The sequence below is a fragment of the Ovis aries genome, chromosome 24, assembly GCF_016772045.2.
Source record: "Ovis aries strain OAR_USU_Benz2616 breed Rambouillet chromosome 24, ARS-UI_Ramb_v3.0, whole genome shotgun sequence".
NCBI classification, from domain to species: Eukaryota; Metazoa; Chordata; class Mammalia; order Artiodactyla; family Bovidae; genus Ovis; species Ovis aries.
The window spans coordinates 10,101,517-10,118,062 of NC_056077.1; the positions used below are offsets into that span (position 1 = coordinate 10,101,517).

Consider the following 16,546-nt stretch of genomic DNA (forward strand, 5'->3'; position numbering starts at 1 on the left):
GATTGATGGTGCTTTTTCTCGTCTGGGCAGCGGAATTGGACCAGTACGTCTTCCAGGACACTCAGCTGGAGGGCCTGAGCAAAGACATTTTCAGTAAGTTGACCAGTTCTTGTTTTCCTTTTAACTTTTTATTTTATATTAGTTTCCCTGCTTGCTCAGCCAATAAAGAATCTGCCTGCAATGCAGGAGACCTAGGTTTGATCCCTGGGTTGGGAAGATACCCTGGAGAAGGGAATGGCAGCCCACTCCAGTATTCTTGCCTAGAGAATTCCATGGACAGAGGAGCCTGGTGGGCTGCCGTCCATGGGGTTGCAAAGAATTGGATGCGACTGAGCGACTTCACTTTCACTTTTTATATTAGAGTACAGCTGATTAACGATGTGATAGTTTCAGGTGGACAGTGAAGGGACTCAGCCAAATATCCATTCTCCCCCAAAGTCCCCTCCCATCCAAGCTGCCATATAACATTGAGCAAAGTTCTGTGTGCTATAGAATAGGTTCTTGTTGGTTATCCATTTTAAATATAGCAGTATATACACGTGATCTCAAACTCCCTAACTGTCCCTTGGCGGGGGTGGGGGGCAGTTCTTGGCTCAGCCTGCATTTCCTTCCTTGTTCCTGGGGGAGCACTGTAATACCCAAGGACCACCCCTCAATGAGTGATCACATTCCCTCCCAACGGAGTGTCAGTGGGGCACCTTGGACATCCACTGACTATGTGTTGGTGTCTTTGGCTTTTCCCCAAAGTTGAGCACATAGGATTGGAAGAAATGACCAGCGAGAGTGTGGAGGTGCTGGAGGAAGCAGGGCAGAAAACTCAGAAAAGACGTGAGTGAGCCACCACCCCGTCCCTCCCCCACACCCTCCTCGTCATCCCCACCCCCTCGTCTGGCCCCGCCTTGCTTGATTGCTGGCCCTGCCTTGGCTCTAAACCCTGGGATGGCTCCCAGTTGCTTTCCTCGTTGAGTCCTGTCTGCTCGGCCTTGGGCTTGGGAGCCCTCCCTCCTCTCCCCTCACCCCTGCTCCCTAGTGACACAGGGAGGAAGCTGATTGCCCAGGATCAACTGGCCGCTCTCCTGCTGGGTCTCTGCCCCTGGCTATTCTGGGGTCCAAATGGACCTCTGGGCTCTGGCTTCTCTTTCATCCTTAGTTGTCACCCCCTGTTTAAGGACGAGCTCTTCAAGCACAGGTTTTTGCCAGCAAGATCTGGGTTTGAGTCCTGGATCTGTTATTTATAACAGATCCGTGTGAACTTGGGCGAGTACCTGCATCTCTCAGGGCCTCTTGTCAGTCTCCCTGCCTCCTTAATTTGCCCTCACCTGGCAGGCAATGTGGACTTTTAAATACAAATCAGATCATATTTGCTGCCCTGCTGATGTTCTGGGTTTCCCCAGTGGGTCAGTGGTAAAGAATCCACCTACTGTGCCAGAGACTCCTTTGGTTGAATCCCTGGGTCGGGAAGATCCCCTGCAGGAGGAAATGGCAACCCACTCCAGTAATACTTGCTTGGAGAAGCCCATGGACTGAGAAGCCTGGCAGGCTACAGTCCATGGGTTTGCCAAGGGTCGAACATGACTGAAGTGACTGACACACACACACTGATCCTCCAGTGGCTACAAAATACAGGCCTGTATGACCTGGTGCTTCCCAGCTCTCCAAACTTGCTGAGTCTCTAGGTTCCAGTCACTCTGCCCTCTTTCCATTCCTGTAACCCATGTATGCTTTCCAGCCCCAGGGCCTTTGTACTTGCTGTTCTCTCTCTCTGAGATGTCCACCCCCACCCCCAACTTCTTCCCATTGTGGGCCTGGGACTCTCTCGGGTCTTGGCCAACATGTCACCTCCTCCCGAAAGCCTTCCTTGACTACGCTTTCCATATAACTTACCTCACCTATTTTCACCTTGTTTGTGTCTCTCTGTCTCCATAGCACTTGTCACAATCTGGATTTATTTTATTTATTGCCTTTGCTTAGTTCCCCCACCATAAGGACCTTGTCCTTCTTACTTATCACTTCATCCCCAGCACCTGGCATGTGGCTGGCATGCAGGAGCACCTCGATAACGATCCATTGAATGAAAATTTCCATAAAATAGGCATAACAGTTGATCACGTGCTTACTATGTGCCAGACCATGTATAAGCCCTGAACCTATTTATTGAATTTGAACAGGTAAACAGGTGCATGACATACAAATTCAAAATGTGCAAAGAATATTCAGTGGGAAAAAAAACCTCCCTCCCACCCTTTTCCCCCAGTCCCTCATTCTCCCTCTCTGAAGACAACCTGTGTTGCCAGTTCCCTTTTGGTCTTGTTAGAAATATTCTATGCAGGCACTTTTCTGGTGGTCCAGTGGTTAAGACTCCACATTGCCAACGCAGGGGTGTGGGTTCGATCCCTAGTCAGGCAACTCAGATCCCACAGGCCGTACAGGGTGGCCCAAAGATTAAAAAAAAAGAAGAAATATTCTATTTGTCTAAAAGTCACCTCTTAAAAAACATTTTTTCATGCAAATGACCACCTCCACTCTTTCTTCATGAAATGCGTCTAGGAGGTTATTTCTGTAGCACTGTTGGAAAGCGCATGGTCCTGCCTTCAGGGAATTTCCCTTCCTTCCTTTCTTCTTTCTTTTCCTTCCTTGCTCCCCCCCATCCTTTCTCTCTTCCTTTCTCTTTTTCTCTTCTTCCCTCCTTCCTTCCTTCTTCCTTTCTTTTCATTTCATAAACATTTCCCCTAATATTTTATTATGGAAAACTTCAACGTACAGTAAAGGTGAAAGGGTTGTACTACAAGCGCCCATATACCCACCACTTACACCCTACCATCGGTGTTTGGCTACATCAGGTTTGACACGTCTCCAGCCATCCCTCTATTCATCCACCCATCCATCCATGTTACTTTTGGAGCATTTCAAGGTAAACTGCAGACACCAGTACCACCCCATACATCCTTCAGTGTCCTCGTTATTTTTAGGGTATTTCACTGGGGGATGAACTATAATTTGCTTCATCAGCCTCTTGCTGAAGGACACATAGGGGTGTTCCTCATATGTTACATGCTTAATACTCACTCACTGATTTCCAATGCACTCCTGCAAAGTGGGAATCACTGCACCCATTTTAGAGATGAGAGGTCAAAGGCTCAGAGATGCTCCGAGGCAGATATACACAGCTAGGAAGGCTCCAAAGGCAGGTTGTTTTTTCTTTTTATCGTTATTATTGTTATTTTTTGAACTCAAACTCCTCTTAGGAATTCCCTGGCACTTGAGTGGTTAAGACTCCATGATTCCATTGCAGGAGGTGAGGGTTCGATCCCTGCTCAGGGAACTAAGATCCCACAAGCCTTGCAGTGCTGCCAAAAAAAGTTTAAAAACGAAACAAACCTCCTCTGTGTCCCCTCTATGGTTCTGCCACTCCCTATGCTTCATTGCCCCGGGTGCTTCAAGATGGGGTTCCGGCTCAAGCAGATGAGTAGGGGCAGAAGTGGTTGGGGGCAGGGGAGGGAAAGGGACCCCAAGGCCACTTCCCAGTCACTTAAGACAAGGCCTGCTGAGGTCCACAAGCCCCTCCAGCCTTGGAACACCCCTACCCTGGGGCTGATGACCACGGTGTTCTCTCTGCAGCCTTCCCAGAGGAGCTGCCTGTGGATCTGAAGCACCGGAAGCTAGGTGAGCAGGGCAGGTGGGCAGGAAAGCGGGGGCCCCTTCAGGTTCACACAGAAACTGGCATTTGAAAGTTGGGGTTCAGAGAGGTGAAGCCGCTTGTCCGAGATCACACAGCAAGTGAGAGGCGAGGCTGGGATTCAAACCGAGGTCATGATTCCATAGCCCATTGCTCTGAAGTTCAAGGACTGCTGGGAGATTCTGCTCCTCCTACAAAGCCTCTCCAATGATGCCTCCCTCCTCTTAACTCTGAGTCAGAGCTGTGACCCCCCACTCACCTCCCCTACCACCTAGTTCCACTGCGCCTGCAGGTCACCTGTCTCCTTGCAGAGTATAGTCACCTCGGATTGGCTGGTTCCCCAGTGCCCTTCCGCCCTCCTTACAGGCCCCATGCCTCAGTGAGCCTCTTCCTCCACGCTCACCATTCCCCCCCGACCCACCAGATGCTTCCTCCCCTCCCCTCCCTTCCTCTCCGCTCCCTCTTCTCCTCCCCTCTCACTTGGCTGTTTTGGGAAAGCTGGGGAAACCAGCCTCTTTGTGGGGATCAGATTGAGGAATGAAAGCCTCCGAGTCTGATGGAGGAAGCCTGGTCTCTGCCCTTAGCAAACTCAAATGTGATGGAGAAGTCAGGGATTCTGCCCACAAAGATAATAGAGAAAAAGTCTCTGTCTTCACAGAGCTCCCAGTCTGAGTGAGGGAGGCAAGTGTCCACCCTCCAAGGACTTGCAATTAAACAGAGGAGATAGATTTCTGCCTCAGACTGATGGGCAGTGTTGGGGTCTCTTAGGGTCCCTGGGGGCTCAGTGACAGGCTGGAGAGGGTGACAGGGGCCTGGGCTAACAGGTCTGCCCGCCCCTAGGTTTCCATGGTAGGAAGCACTCAGGACCCAGCCATAAAGAGGAGGCTGGGGCTGGGGACTGCCTAGCACAGAGCAGTTGCTGAAATGAAACCGGCTTCACCCAGGCCTGAGGACAGGTGTTTCCTTTCACTGCCAGCAAAGAGATCCACCCTGCCCTCCTCCACCCCCAAGAAGGCCCCTCCGGACACCTCCCCCCTCCAGATCTCACCCAGCCTCTAACACGCCCCCTTCCTCACAGCCGAGCCCCTCACCATGCCCGTGGTGACTGGCACTTTCCTGGTGGGGCCAGTGAGCGACTCCTTGGCTCAGCCCTGCCTGCCGCCTTCTGCTCTGTTCAACACGGAGCCAGCATCCAGCCAGACCCGGCTGAAGGACCTGGGTATGTTAGGGGCTGCAAGAGGGTGGGCTTCCCCGCTCCCTGGAGGTGCCCCGGGAGTGGCTGTGGCAGCAGGGATAGAATCCCTCCCTTTGCCAGTGTCTCCTCCACGTCTGTCCCAGCCAATCTGGTCCCCGGGTCCCCATCCACTCAGTCTGTGCTGGAGAATATGCCTGGGAGGAAACGCATCCCTGGGAGATACAGCAGGGAATCCCCTCCAATTAGGGAATTCACCCACCAGCCCTGCGCTTTCATCACTCATCAGCTGAGAACCCTCTGTGACAGCTACTCTGCTGGGTACCAGTAACAGCGCCAAGGGCAGGCCGACACAGCTGCGGCTCTCCGGTAGACTCGAGCCCTTTATAAGGGAGTCAGATATTCACTGGGGCTTCCCTGGTGACTCAGACGGTAAAGAATCTGCCTGCAGTGTAGGAGACCCGTGTTCGCCAGGGAGGGAATGGCAACCCAGTCCAGGATTCCTGCCTGGAGAATTCCATGGACAGAGGAGCCTGGCGGGCTACAGTCCATGGTGTCACAAAGAGTTATGACTGAGCGACTAACACTTTCACTTTTTTTTCCACTAAATATTAACTCAGATGTTAATGAAGGAACTTCCCTGATGGTCCAGTGGTTAAGACTCTGCACTTCCAATGCAGGGGGGCGGGCTGATCCCTGGACCAGGGATCTGGGAACTAAGATCCCACATGCTGTGTGCAGTGCTGCCAATAATAATAATCTTTCTAGATAATTGAAATATATATATATTTTTAAAGATTTTAATGGAGAATCCAAAAATCACCTTCTCTGTCTCTTGCAGCACCTCCTTCCAGTTCCTTGTTGAGCTGCCTGAGTCTTCCCTCGGGACCCATTCAGATTATCCCCACTCTCTCCACTCTGCCCCAGGGGCTCTGGCCGATCTCAGGGACTGGGACAGGGGTCTCCAGTATACTCATCTACCAAAGTGAGTGTGTGAACCTGGGCTCCTCGCCTCCTCTGCCTGTGACCTGACTGCTCCTGTATCCCATGCCACCCTCCCCCACTCCCACCCAAGTATTTGACAGGTGCAGCCTAGCATCTTCTCATGATCTTCCTTCCCCAGAACACCCTTCTCTGTCCCCATTTCCCAAAAATCAAAGCAGAGCTCCCCAAAATGGTCCGAGTGGACCCACCACCCACCAAATGGCTAAGTGGCCTTTTTTGGGTCACTTTCCCCCACTAAGCCTTCTTTTTAAAAACAAAACAAAACAAAACTTTATTAGATTTTAAAATCACGACATCATTGCATGCTAATTAACAAGCCAAACAACAGTAAGAGACACTTATAAGAGTTCCTGAGTGTCTCCCTCACTCTTTTAGTACACCGTTGTGAACAGCTTGGTGTGCATGCTTGTACAGCTTTCTCTGAACTGCCTTGTTTCCAGGTCAGCAAAGTGGTCCCTGCTGATCTGCCCCATTGAAGGGTTGTGGATTGTCCAAGGGAAGGGATGAATTGGGCTCTCAGGGAGAGAGAATGCACCTAGGAGATGCTTCTATTCGATTCAAGAACTTCCTTTCAAAGTTGCTTGCCAGTTTTTGTATAATGAACTGGTGTTCCAGGAGCAAGAGATATCTAGGAAAATGAGCTCTGGCCACATAGTGGGGAAAGTGCTTAGTAGCATTTGCCCTTCAGCTCCCTATGAGATGATTAAACATTTCACAGATGGGAAAACCAAGGCTCCAGAAGCTAGCTATAATTCCAGAGTTCTTTCCTCAACTCCATCCTGAAATGACTTCCTTGGGAAGTTTCCATCCCCTTTCCCCAGCCCCCCAGCCCCACAGCCTTATTTGGGGAAGGGGTGACCCAAGTGGGCTCCTAGCTGATTCTATACTCCTTTCCCATCTCCTGTAGGTGAGATGCCCCCGGCCAGCCAAACACCCCCAGCCAGCGGGCCTGCTGTCCAGAGCCTTCCCAAGTCCCCAGACCGGCCTGGCTCCACCAGCCCCTTTGCCCCGTCTGCCGCTGACCTCCCCAGCATGCCCGAACCAGCCCTGACCTCCCGTGCAAATCTGACAGGTAAGAATCAGCTTGACCTCTGAGAGTTACCGGAAACAGAACTAACGCTTCTGGGGAAGGAATTGCCTCAGACAACGAGAGCCACTCACAGAGCTGCCTGCAGGGACTGGCAAGTTGTGTTTGTGCAAAACAGGACAGGGTGTCCTGGGAGGTGGGTGCATGGGAGGGTGGGCGAGGGGAGCAACAGGAGAATCCATGCCAAATCTCAGCAGCTTGTTACATGGCAGGAAAACAGGCTCAAGGCAGCCTGATCTGAATTGCCAGCAGAACCTGGAGATCTTGATTTTAGCATACATATTGTGATTTCTGAAACACTGGTGAAAATTTTAAAAGTAGAGCCGGCCAAAGAAAGACATCTCTGAGTAGGATACCACCTCAGGTCACCACCTGGGGACACTCAGCCCATGTCAGCTCTGCTCTTAGCATACGCAAGGGACTGATGACCCAGAGGGAGGGAGGTCCCCGGGGTGCCCCTCACCCTAACTCTAACACCAGCTTCTTCCCCTCCAGAGGATGAGATGTCCCCCACCAAATGCCCAGCAGCTGGCGGGGCCTCCAGCAAACTTCCCAAGTGGCCTGGTGAGTAGTGGCAAGGTCCCTTACTTGCGGGCTCATTCATTCACGTGCTCATTTGGTCCCACCATCATCCCGTCATTCATTCCACCAGCTGCGCCTACACTTGGAGAAGTGTTTACTGAGGACCTGTCCCCCATGAGCCCATGCTACGTGTCAACATTTTCTTGTTTGCAAAGCTGGGAGAATGCAGGAGGGAAGGGTGGGTGACTGAGAGGGTGGATGAAGGCAAGAGTGGGTGAGGAGTGTGAGAGGGTAGAAATAAAAGGGCAACTTACAGAACGGCCAGACGGCTGAGTCGGACTCTATCCCAGATACGCTTACGGGCACATGAGACGTAGTCAAGTCACCAACAACCCCAGTATGACCCCCGTTTTACAGGTAAGGAAACTGAAGCATAGTGGGGTGCCGCACATGCTCAAGAGAACAGTAAAAAGTTGGACCAGATTCATGGATTCCACTGTCTTAGCTCTTAATACGCCTCCCCTCATGGCCTCCCTACGGGGGAGAATAAAAGAATGTTAGCAACAAGGTCCTGCCGTCTGGCACAGGGTCTTGCTCAATGCTACGTGACAACTTCAATAGGGGAGTCTGGGGAGAATGGATCCACGTACATGTCTGGCTGAGTTGTTTTGCTGGGCGCCTGAAACTATCTCAATATCATTGATCGGCTATACCCCAATATAAAGTAAAAAGTCAAGAAACAATGAAGGCTAGTGAGTGAAAGCAGTGGATAGATAATCAAGTGAGACGAGGGCATGACTGGGTGTAAGAAGGAATGAATGAGTGTCTGGATAACGGAGTGAGGCCGCTAATCAAGAAAGCGCTTAGGGAAGGCTGAGACGAATGGACGAAGAAGCTAGTGACGGAGGCCGGGCTGGCCTTACAGAGGCCAGTCCTGCCGTGAGCATCCTCCCCTCCTCCAACCCCACACACCCTTTGACCTGCGCAGAGAGCGTGGAGCGGTTCTACCAGTTGCTACGGGACAAGTACCAGGCCCAGCCCGCCGGCCCAGAAGGCACCCTGGTGGAGATGGACCTGGTGAGGGTGAGGCTGGAGAAGAGCAGCGGGAAGAGCCAGGAGAGAGAGCTGGCTACCCTGGACTGGGCAGAGCGGCAGCCGGCCCGAGGGGGCCTGGCCGAGGTGCTGCTGGCTGCCAGCGACCGCCAGCAGCCCCGAGAGACGCGGGTGATCGCTGTGCTGGGCAAAGCGGGACATGGGAAGAGTCACTGGGCCCGGGCCGTGAGCCGGGCCTGGGCCCACGGCCAGCTGCCCCAGTACGACTTTGTCTTCTGGGTCCCCTGCCACCGTTTGGACCGTCTGGGGACCTCCTACCGCCTGCAGGATCTGCTGTCCTCCCTGGGCCCGCAGCCGCTGCCGGTGAACGACGAGGTCCTCAGTTACATCGCAAGGAGGCCCAACCGCATCCTGCTCGTCCTGGATGGCTTCGAGGAGCTGGAAGCCCACGACGGCTCCCTACACAGCACAGGGGGCCCCGGGTCGGCAGAGCCCCGCTCCCTCCGGGGACTGCTGGCTGGCCTCCTCCAGCGCAAGCTGCTGCGGGGCTGCACCCTGCTGCTCACTGCCTGGCCCCGGGGCCGCCTGGCCCAGAGCCTGAGCAAGGCGGATGCCCTGTTCGAGGTGGCTGGTTTCTCTGCCCAGCAGGCTGAGACCTACGTGAAGCATTACTTTGAGTCGGAGGGGACCGCCGAGCACCAAGAGAGGGCCCTGGCACTCCTGCGGGCCCAGCCATTCCTCCTGAGCCATAGCCACAGCCCCACCGTGTGCCGGGCCGTGTGCCAGCTCACGGAGGCCCTCCTGCAGCGGGGTGATGAAGCCCAGCTGCCCTCCACGCTCACAGGCCTCTTTGTGGGCCTGCTAGGCCCAGCAGCCCGCGATGGCCCCCCAGAGGCTCTGGCAGGACTGGCCAGGCTGGCCTGGGAGCTGGGCCGTGCGCACCAGAGGGGCCTGAAGGCAGGCTGCTTGCCGTCGGCGGAGGCAAGGGCCTGGGCTGTGGCCCAAGGCTGGTTGCGGCCCACCACAGGGGCCCCGGAGACGGAGCTGGCCTTCTCTAGCTTCCTGCTGCAGTGCTTCCTGGGGGCCGTGTGGCTGGCTCTGAGTGGCGAAATCAAGGACAAGGAGCTGCCGCAGTATCTGGCCTTGACTCCGAGGAAGAAGCGGCCCTATGACAACTGGCTGGAGGGCGTGCCGCGCTTCTTGGTCGGACTGGTCTTCCAGCCTCGCGCCAGCTGCCTGGGGGCCCTGGCAGGGCCGGCGGCCTCCACATCAGTGGACAGGAAGCAGAAGGTGCTCACGAGGTACCTGAAGCGTCTGCAGCCCGGGACGCTGCAGGCAGGGCGGCTGCTGGAGCTGTTGCACTGTGCCCACGAGGCACTGGACCCCGGGCTCTGGCAGCACGTGCTGCAGGGGCTCCCGGCCCGCCTCTCCTTCCTGGGCACACGGCTCACACCTCCCGACACCCACGTGCTGGGCAGCGCCCTGAAGGCGGCGGGCCAAGACTTTTCCCTGGACCTCCGCGGCACTGGTGTCGACCCTTCCGGCCTGGGGAGCCTCGTGGGACTCAGCTGTGTCACCCATTTCAGGTGGGGACCGGGGGCAGAAGAGGGGGCTCCTTGGCCTTGGGCGCCTGCAGTGCGTCTAGGTGCTGTGCCCAGTGCTGACTCCATGGGGGTCTCATTTAGAATGAATGGCAGCCAGATGAAGGCAGACGTGATTCCATCCTTTATTTTAAGATGAGGAAGCCGAACCTCAGAGAGGGACAGTAGCTTGCCTGAGGTCACACGGCCAGGGAAGGACAGCATCATTCTTTCAACCAGAATGTGAAGACCAGCCTTAAGCCAGGCACTGGGCCACGTCTAGAATCTAAGAGTGATCTAGGTTTGAGTTCACTTTCTCCTCTCCATGCCTTGGAGATGGAAACCCCATCAAGCCACCATTTTGTCATGGTGGGATTAAGGCCATAGCCTCCCTCAACCTCCCTGCCTCCATTCTCCTGTTCCACTCCACGTTATATTCCACCATCAGCACAGTCTCCCTAGAAATTGCATCTGATCATATTCCATCCTTGCTTCCAATCTTTCAGAGGCACCCTACCTCCCTCAGGATGAAGTAAAAATTCCTTAAATTAAGGAATCTAAATCCTTTGGTGATCTGTTTGATCATTTAATCACCAGAGAATCTCTTCCACCTCCCCCCTAAGCATAATTTACCCATGCTGTAAAGTCAACAATATTGTCATTCAACTGAGAATTTTCCACTGAGCTTCCTGGTAGCCAAAGCAAAAAGGGAAATAAAACCATTGGGAGAGTTGAGTAAACGGAAGAAGTGATAAGGGCTTGAGTGGTCATGCAAGACTCTCTAGAGGAAGTAGGGGTTGTGTTGAGGAAGGAAAGTATCTGAACAGGTAGGAGGTTCCTTCATGGAGCTGCTCCCCCTCCCCCATTATGGTCTAGCCTGGTCACCGTGCCTGGGTCTGAGGCCCTTCCTTCACAGGGCTGCGTTGAGTGACACTGTGGAGCTGTGGGAGTCCCTGCAGCAGCGTGGGGAGGCCAAGCTACTCCGGGCGGTGGAGGAGAAGTTCACCATTGAGCCTTTCAAGGCCAAGTCCATGAAAGATGTGGAAGACCTTGGCAACCTCGTGCAGATCCAGAGGTGAGGGGGAGGGGACATGGGAGGTGGTCCAGGCCACACAGGACTTAGTATCATGGGCACTTCCAGTGCCTTCTCTTTTGGGGGAACCTCCCATGCCCCTCTCCATCCCTGGGCAATGACCATCTAGAATCTCTCACTGCGGTCGCCACCCAGGCAGAAACCCCAGGATCTATCACTGTGTCTACTTCCGAACTTGCCATCATGGACCGACTTCTTTCCCAGCTAAATCTAAGGACACACTTTCAGGGACTCCCTCGGTGATCTGGTGGTTAGGACTCTGCCTTCCAGTGCAGGGGGCATAGGTTTGATCCCTGGCCAGGGACCTAAGGCCCCATGTGCTGCGAGGTGCAACCAAATTTTTCTTAAAAAATGAATAAATACAGCCAAGGGGATATCCTCTCCTGCTAAGTGTTCATCCAGTCACACAAGTGACACCAGGGCCACCTTTCCAGGCAGCCAGGACCAGTGTCCCCGTTTTATAGATGGCAGAGGTCTAAGGCTGAGACGGTGGAGGAGACATGACTGCAGGATAGTGTCAATCCCTCCTTGCTTCATCATGCATTGTTTGAGCACCTACTGTGCTCTCTCTGGGGTGGATGTGGGTAATGCCTCCTCTAAGGCCCTTTTGTGTGAAACTCACAGTGATGCCTTAACAATATCCTTTTTGGAGGTTCTTTTCTTTTTATTAAGGGGACAACAGAAGCCTGAGGAAGGCTCTCCTTCCAGGGAATTCTGGGAACTGGGGCACTAAGACACAGAGGAAGGGGCTCAGTGACGGTACAGTGCCAGCTCTCCACTGACGTTGCCCATTCTCTCCAGGACAAGAAGCTCCTCTGAAGCAGCAGCTGGGGAGCTCCCTGCTGTCCGAGACTTAAAGAAGCTGGAGTTTGCGTAAGCTGAGGGGTGGATCGTCTCGGGTTCCCATGAGGTTTCTCCTCCAGCGTTATCTGGGCTGGTGCCACCAGAATGCAGATCAGCCCTCAGGATTATTCTTATCCTCTCATCCTCCCCCGTCACTCTGGAAACCAGCTTCCAGCAGCTGGGGCTCGGCCAGTCCAGGCTAGTCCTGGAGGGTCTCGCAGGTGAAGCTAACTGGCCCGTTTGCTGGTGAAGATGCTCAATCGCATCCACTCATTCAACAGATCTACTCCTCTGGCCAAGGCTGCTGTTCTCAATCAGCTTGCTGTCCAGTGTAAAATTACCACCTGCTGCTGTGATTAGTGGCTGGAAACTCAAGGGCTATGAGAATCAGACTTAGGGGGCTTCCTGGAGGAGGTGATTGAAGCACTGAAGCTAGGCAAAGGAATAGGAATGAACCATGCTGGGTGGAGAAATTGTTATTATCTCCCCATTGTACAGAAGCAAACACTGAGGCTTTAGAGGGTATAAATTGTTTGTCCAAAGTCACAAATGTCAGATCAGCCTGGCTGGATCTTGCTCCGATGCAGGAAAAAGCTAAATTCATAATTGGACCTTGTTAGGGATTTTAAATCATCTGATGATTATGAAGGAATTATTAAGCACCTACAGTGTACTCAGTGCCTTTTGTATGTAATCTCATTAATTTTAAGAGCTGGGAGATAGTCATTATTGCCCCCATTTTACAGATGAGGAAACCAAGGCCTAGTGAGATTAAGTAACTTGCCCAGGGTCCTTGATGGGGCACCCACAAGCTGCCTGCTCCTCCTGATCATTGCTCCCCTGGCCCTCCAGAAAAAGCCAAGCATTTCTTCTTTTGAACAGAGAGAGACAAGATGCCAAATTTGTGCAGAGGTTAAAAAAAAAAAAAAAAGAGTGTTGCTGAAAAGAGGAAACATATGAAAACAAGTACCAACGACCCATTCTGGCTTTGAATTATTTTCAGCTTCAAAAGCCCCTAGCTTGAAGTCGGAACTGTGCTCTGGGGAGCAGCAGCCGTGGGGTAGAACACAGTCCAGAACCCGGAGGCTAGCCACCTGCAGGCCAGAAGCCCCGAGAAGTTCTGAGGAAGGAAGGGAGGGAGGGAGGGACTATTTTGGGCGTGTGACTGGCAGCTACCGTGTCCAGTGCCCTGTCGATCTCACCTGCCTATAGATGAGGCCGCTCAGCCACTCAGAGCCCAGCAGGGGCTGTGCTGGTGGACGCGTCTCCCGATCCAGGCCCCCTTTACCTCTTCAGCCTTACCTCTTCAGCCTTGCCTCCTGTCCTCTGCAGCCACGTGTATCCTCTTGATGGTTTTCAACCTCACTAGGTCTGGTCCAACCCCTGGGCCTTTGCACTGGCTGTGCCTTCTGCCCAGGACGCTTTTCCCCAGGTGTCTGAATGGCCCATGCCCACACTTTCTTCTGGTTTTCAGCAAGAGAGATCTTTTCTTTAAAAAAAAAAAAAAACTTTAAAAAATTTCATTTACTTATTATATTTGGCTTTCCTAGATCTCAGTTGCAGCCCAAAAGATCTTTGTTGCGTCACGCGGGATTTTTCCTTGCGGTGTATGAGCTCTCTAGTTGTGACACGCAGACTTCGTTTCTCCATGGCGTGTGGGATCTTAGATCCCCCACCAGGGACTGGACCTCCATCCCCTACACTGCCAGGTGCAGGCTTAACCACTGGACCACCACGGAAATCCCTGAGAGAGGCCTTTTCTGTCTCCTATATTTGAACGTACAGTTCTGCCCCGCTTGCGCTGGACTTTTCTCTGAATCACTTATAATCTCCCGTACCAGACAGTTTACCAGTTTCTCTGATTATCCGTCTTGCCCCTTGGTATGTTAGCTCCACGAGGGCTTTGACTTTCGTCTGTTTTGTTCACGGCTATCTGCGTTGCCAGGTTTGATGGGCCTGGCACTCAACAGGCAAGCAATCAATATTTAGTAAATGAATTCCTTAATCTTTTAAAAAACCTTCTAAGACTGGGACTCAATTTGAGAAGACTGAGACTCAGAGGTGAAGGGATTTGTCCAAAAGATCCCAGAGAAGCTAAGTGAAAAGTGTTAGTCACTCAGTCATCTCCAACTCTTTGCGACCCCATGGACCGTAGCCCACCAGGCTCCTCTGTCCATGGAATTCTCCAGGCAAGAATACTAGAGTGGGTTGCCATTTCCTTCTCCAGGGGATCTTCCTGAGCCGGGATAGAACCCAGGTCTCCTGCATTGCAGGCACATTCTTTACCATCTGAGCCACCAGGGAAGCCAGCCCAGATTCAAGTCAGATTTCTGATCCCCATCTCGTGACCTTTCATTGAGGCTGATGATGCCCAGACTTTAGGGTTTCAAAGATTGAGAATATTTCAAAGTGAATTTCAGTGACTCTGTGAAGTTACCATCTTTTCATTTATATCAGGTATGTTCATTCAAACAAGTGAAATAACCACTGATGGCACCATAATTTTATAAAAAATAAAACATTATGATGTCAAAAAAGTTCAAAGGATTTAATTTCAGAATAAAAGATGGTTCTTTACCTTGAGTACTTTAACCATATTAAGAAAAAGAGAGAAAACCCGTTGTCATCTTTATTTTTCTCATTCTCTTGAAGTCTGTTCTAAATGTCCATCCAGGCTGTGTGGCCTTACGTGAGTTAGTTAACCTCTCTGTGTCTTGGTTTCCCCATCTGTAAAATGGGACTAAGCAGGGCTCCTAAATTCAGAGTCATTGTGAGGATTAAATGAGATCTGGCTGATGAACCCGGCATGTTCTTGGCATATAAAAAGTGCTCAAGAAATGGTTCTGTTTGTTATGAAACAGCAATGGAAAATATGTAAGATGTCTTTCTCAGGGCTGGAGGTGGGTCCTCAGGCCAGCATTTGGGAACCATTTCCCCAGGCCAGGGTGGGATAAGGGTGCACATGGATAATGGCAGGGGTGAGACCTGGCTCCCCACGTGGAGATGAAGGCTGAGGAGCCCCCAGCTGGGAGCCCAGGAGGCCTCTTGAGTGGGTTTTGTGAAATCTGCCTGAAGTAGAAAGGACTGGGGTCTCCCCAGGTGGGGCAGGGAGGGGGTAAGGTCTCAGGTGGGCCTGCTTTCTGTGGGGTCGAATAGTGGGGGCCATGGCCGTTTCAGGGTCTTGACTCTGCTCTTTGCCTCTTAGGCTGGGCCCTGTCTTGGGCCCACAGGTTTTTCCTAAACTGGTGAAGATCCTCGAGGCCTTTACTTCCCTTCAGCATCTGGAGTGAGTATAAACCCTGGAATTTCTCCAAACCCTGGCCCTGTCTGTCCCCTTCTCCCTGCTTCCTTAGTGCGGCTGGTGTGAGTGACCGGATGCCCCCACTGCAGGGAAGGGATGAGAGACGGAAACAATAAAAAGAAGTTGAATCCTTTTGTGACCGTTGAGACACTTTTCCCCTCTTGTGCTGCTCCCAGCAACTCCACAGGGGAGGTAGGGGTGGGGAATGTGATCCTAGTTGTACAGTTCAGGTCTCGAGAGGTTGGGGAACTTGCCCCAGCTCATGGGGCTCCCAGGAAGGAAAACAGATTCAGATCTGTGGGGAGGTCAGAGCCTTGTTCGGTGATTGGCCGCCTGGTGCTCCCAGGCGATGCAGACGCTCTCATATTCTCGGAGCTCAGCTGCATCTGGCTGTGGTGTGCCCAGGGGTGGGGGGATCGGGGGAGGCTGCTGCTGGGTTGGAGGGTGGGGGAGAGTCAGGTGGCCTCTGGGGTGCTGGCTGATGCACCCCCATCTGATCCTACCTGCAGCCTGGACTCGCTGAGCGAGAACAAGATCGGGGACGAGGGTGTTGCCCAGCTCTCAGCCACCTTCCCTCAGCTGAAGGCCCTGGAGACACTCAAGTGAGTGGGCTGGGCTTGCCCTTCCTGCTGCATTTGTCCCCAGAGTTCCGCCTTTTCTTTCGTTCCCTCCTCCGTTCAGTCATCCATCTGTTTAGTCAGGCACCCACTCATTCATTCATTCAGCCATTCTACTAATCATTTATTCATTTAATCAACAAATATGTAGGAAGCACCTATTATATGCAGACACAGTTCAATGCCCTGGAGACTCAGCTTTAAGCAAAGCAAAGTCCCTGGCCTCAGAGATGTTCTAGGGAGGGGACACAACAAACCAACAAACAGGCGTCATAACTGGGAAGTGTGCAGTGATGAGTGTAAGTAGGCAAGGTCTAATGAGAAAGTTAGACTGAGGGTGGGAGCTAGGTTAGGATTTATCAGTAAAACACTGATAGTAAAAACAGTAGATTTTGAATTTAAAAAAGCTGTTCTGGGTTTGGGCGAGTGGGAGATGGATATGAGGCAGGAGTGTCAGCATGATTTTTTACTGAACCTAAAGGGATCGTTAAACTTCATGCACACTCTACTCCACAACCATGATCAGGGAAGCCACAGAATTCACCAGAACCAATTAGGGACTTCCCTGGTGGGGGGA

General features: G+C 52.5%; 1 protein-coding gene across 13 annotated transcripts in view; it reads left to right on the forward strand.

Annotated features, from left to right (window-relative positions):
* CIITA (class II major histocompatibility complex transactivator) overlaps nucleotides 1–16,546 on the forward strand; it is a 65,994-nt gene that overhangs the window by 32,492 nt on the left and 16,956 nt on the right. For 8 of the 13 annotated variants that reach the window (XM_042239890.1, XM_015104076.3, XM_042239892.1 and 5 more), the window contains exons 4-15: nucleotides 31–93; nucleotides 748–828; nucleotides 3,619–3,663; nucleotides 4,755–4,895; nucleotides 5,710–5,853; nucleotides 6,781–6,945; nucleotides 7,456–7,524; nucleotides 8,471–10,121; nucleotides 11,032–11,190; nucleotides 12,010–12,081; nucleotides 15,257–15,337; nucleotides 15,862–15,954. In XM_042239890.1, the coding sequence (XP_042095824.1) occupies nucleotides 31–93; nucleotides 748–828; nucleotides 3,619–3,663; nucleotides 4,755–4,895; nucleotides 5,710–5,853; nucleotides 6,781–6,945; nucleotides 7,456–7,524; nucleotides 8,471–10,121; nucleotides 11,032–11,190; nucleotides 12,010–12,081; nucleotides 15,257–15,337; nucleotides 15,862–15,954 (2,764 nt within the window). The remainder of the gene's footprint in view (nucleotides 1–30; nucleotides 94–747; nucleotides 829–3,618; nucleotides 3,664–4,754; nucleotides 4,896–5,709; nucleotides 5,854–6,780; nucleotides 6,946–7,455; nucleotides 7,525–8,470; nucleotides 10,122–11,031; nucleotides 11,191–12,009; nucleotides 12,082–15,256; nucleotides 15,338–15,861; nucleotides 15,955–16,546) is intronic. The other 5 variants (XM_042239891.1, XM_042239899.2, XM_060405627.1 and 2 more) reach the window with 4 other exon arrangements.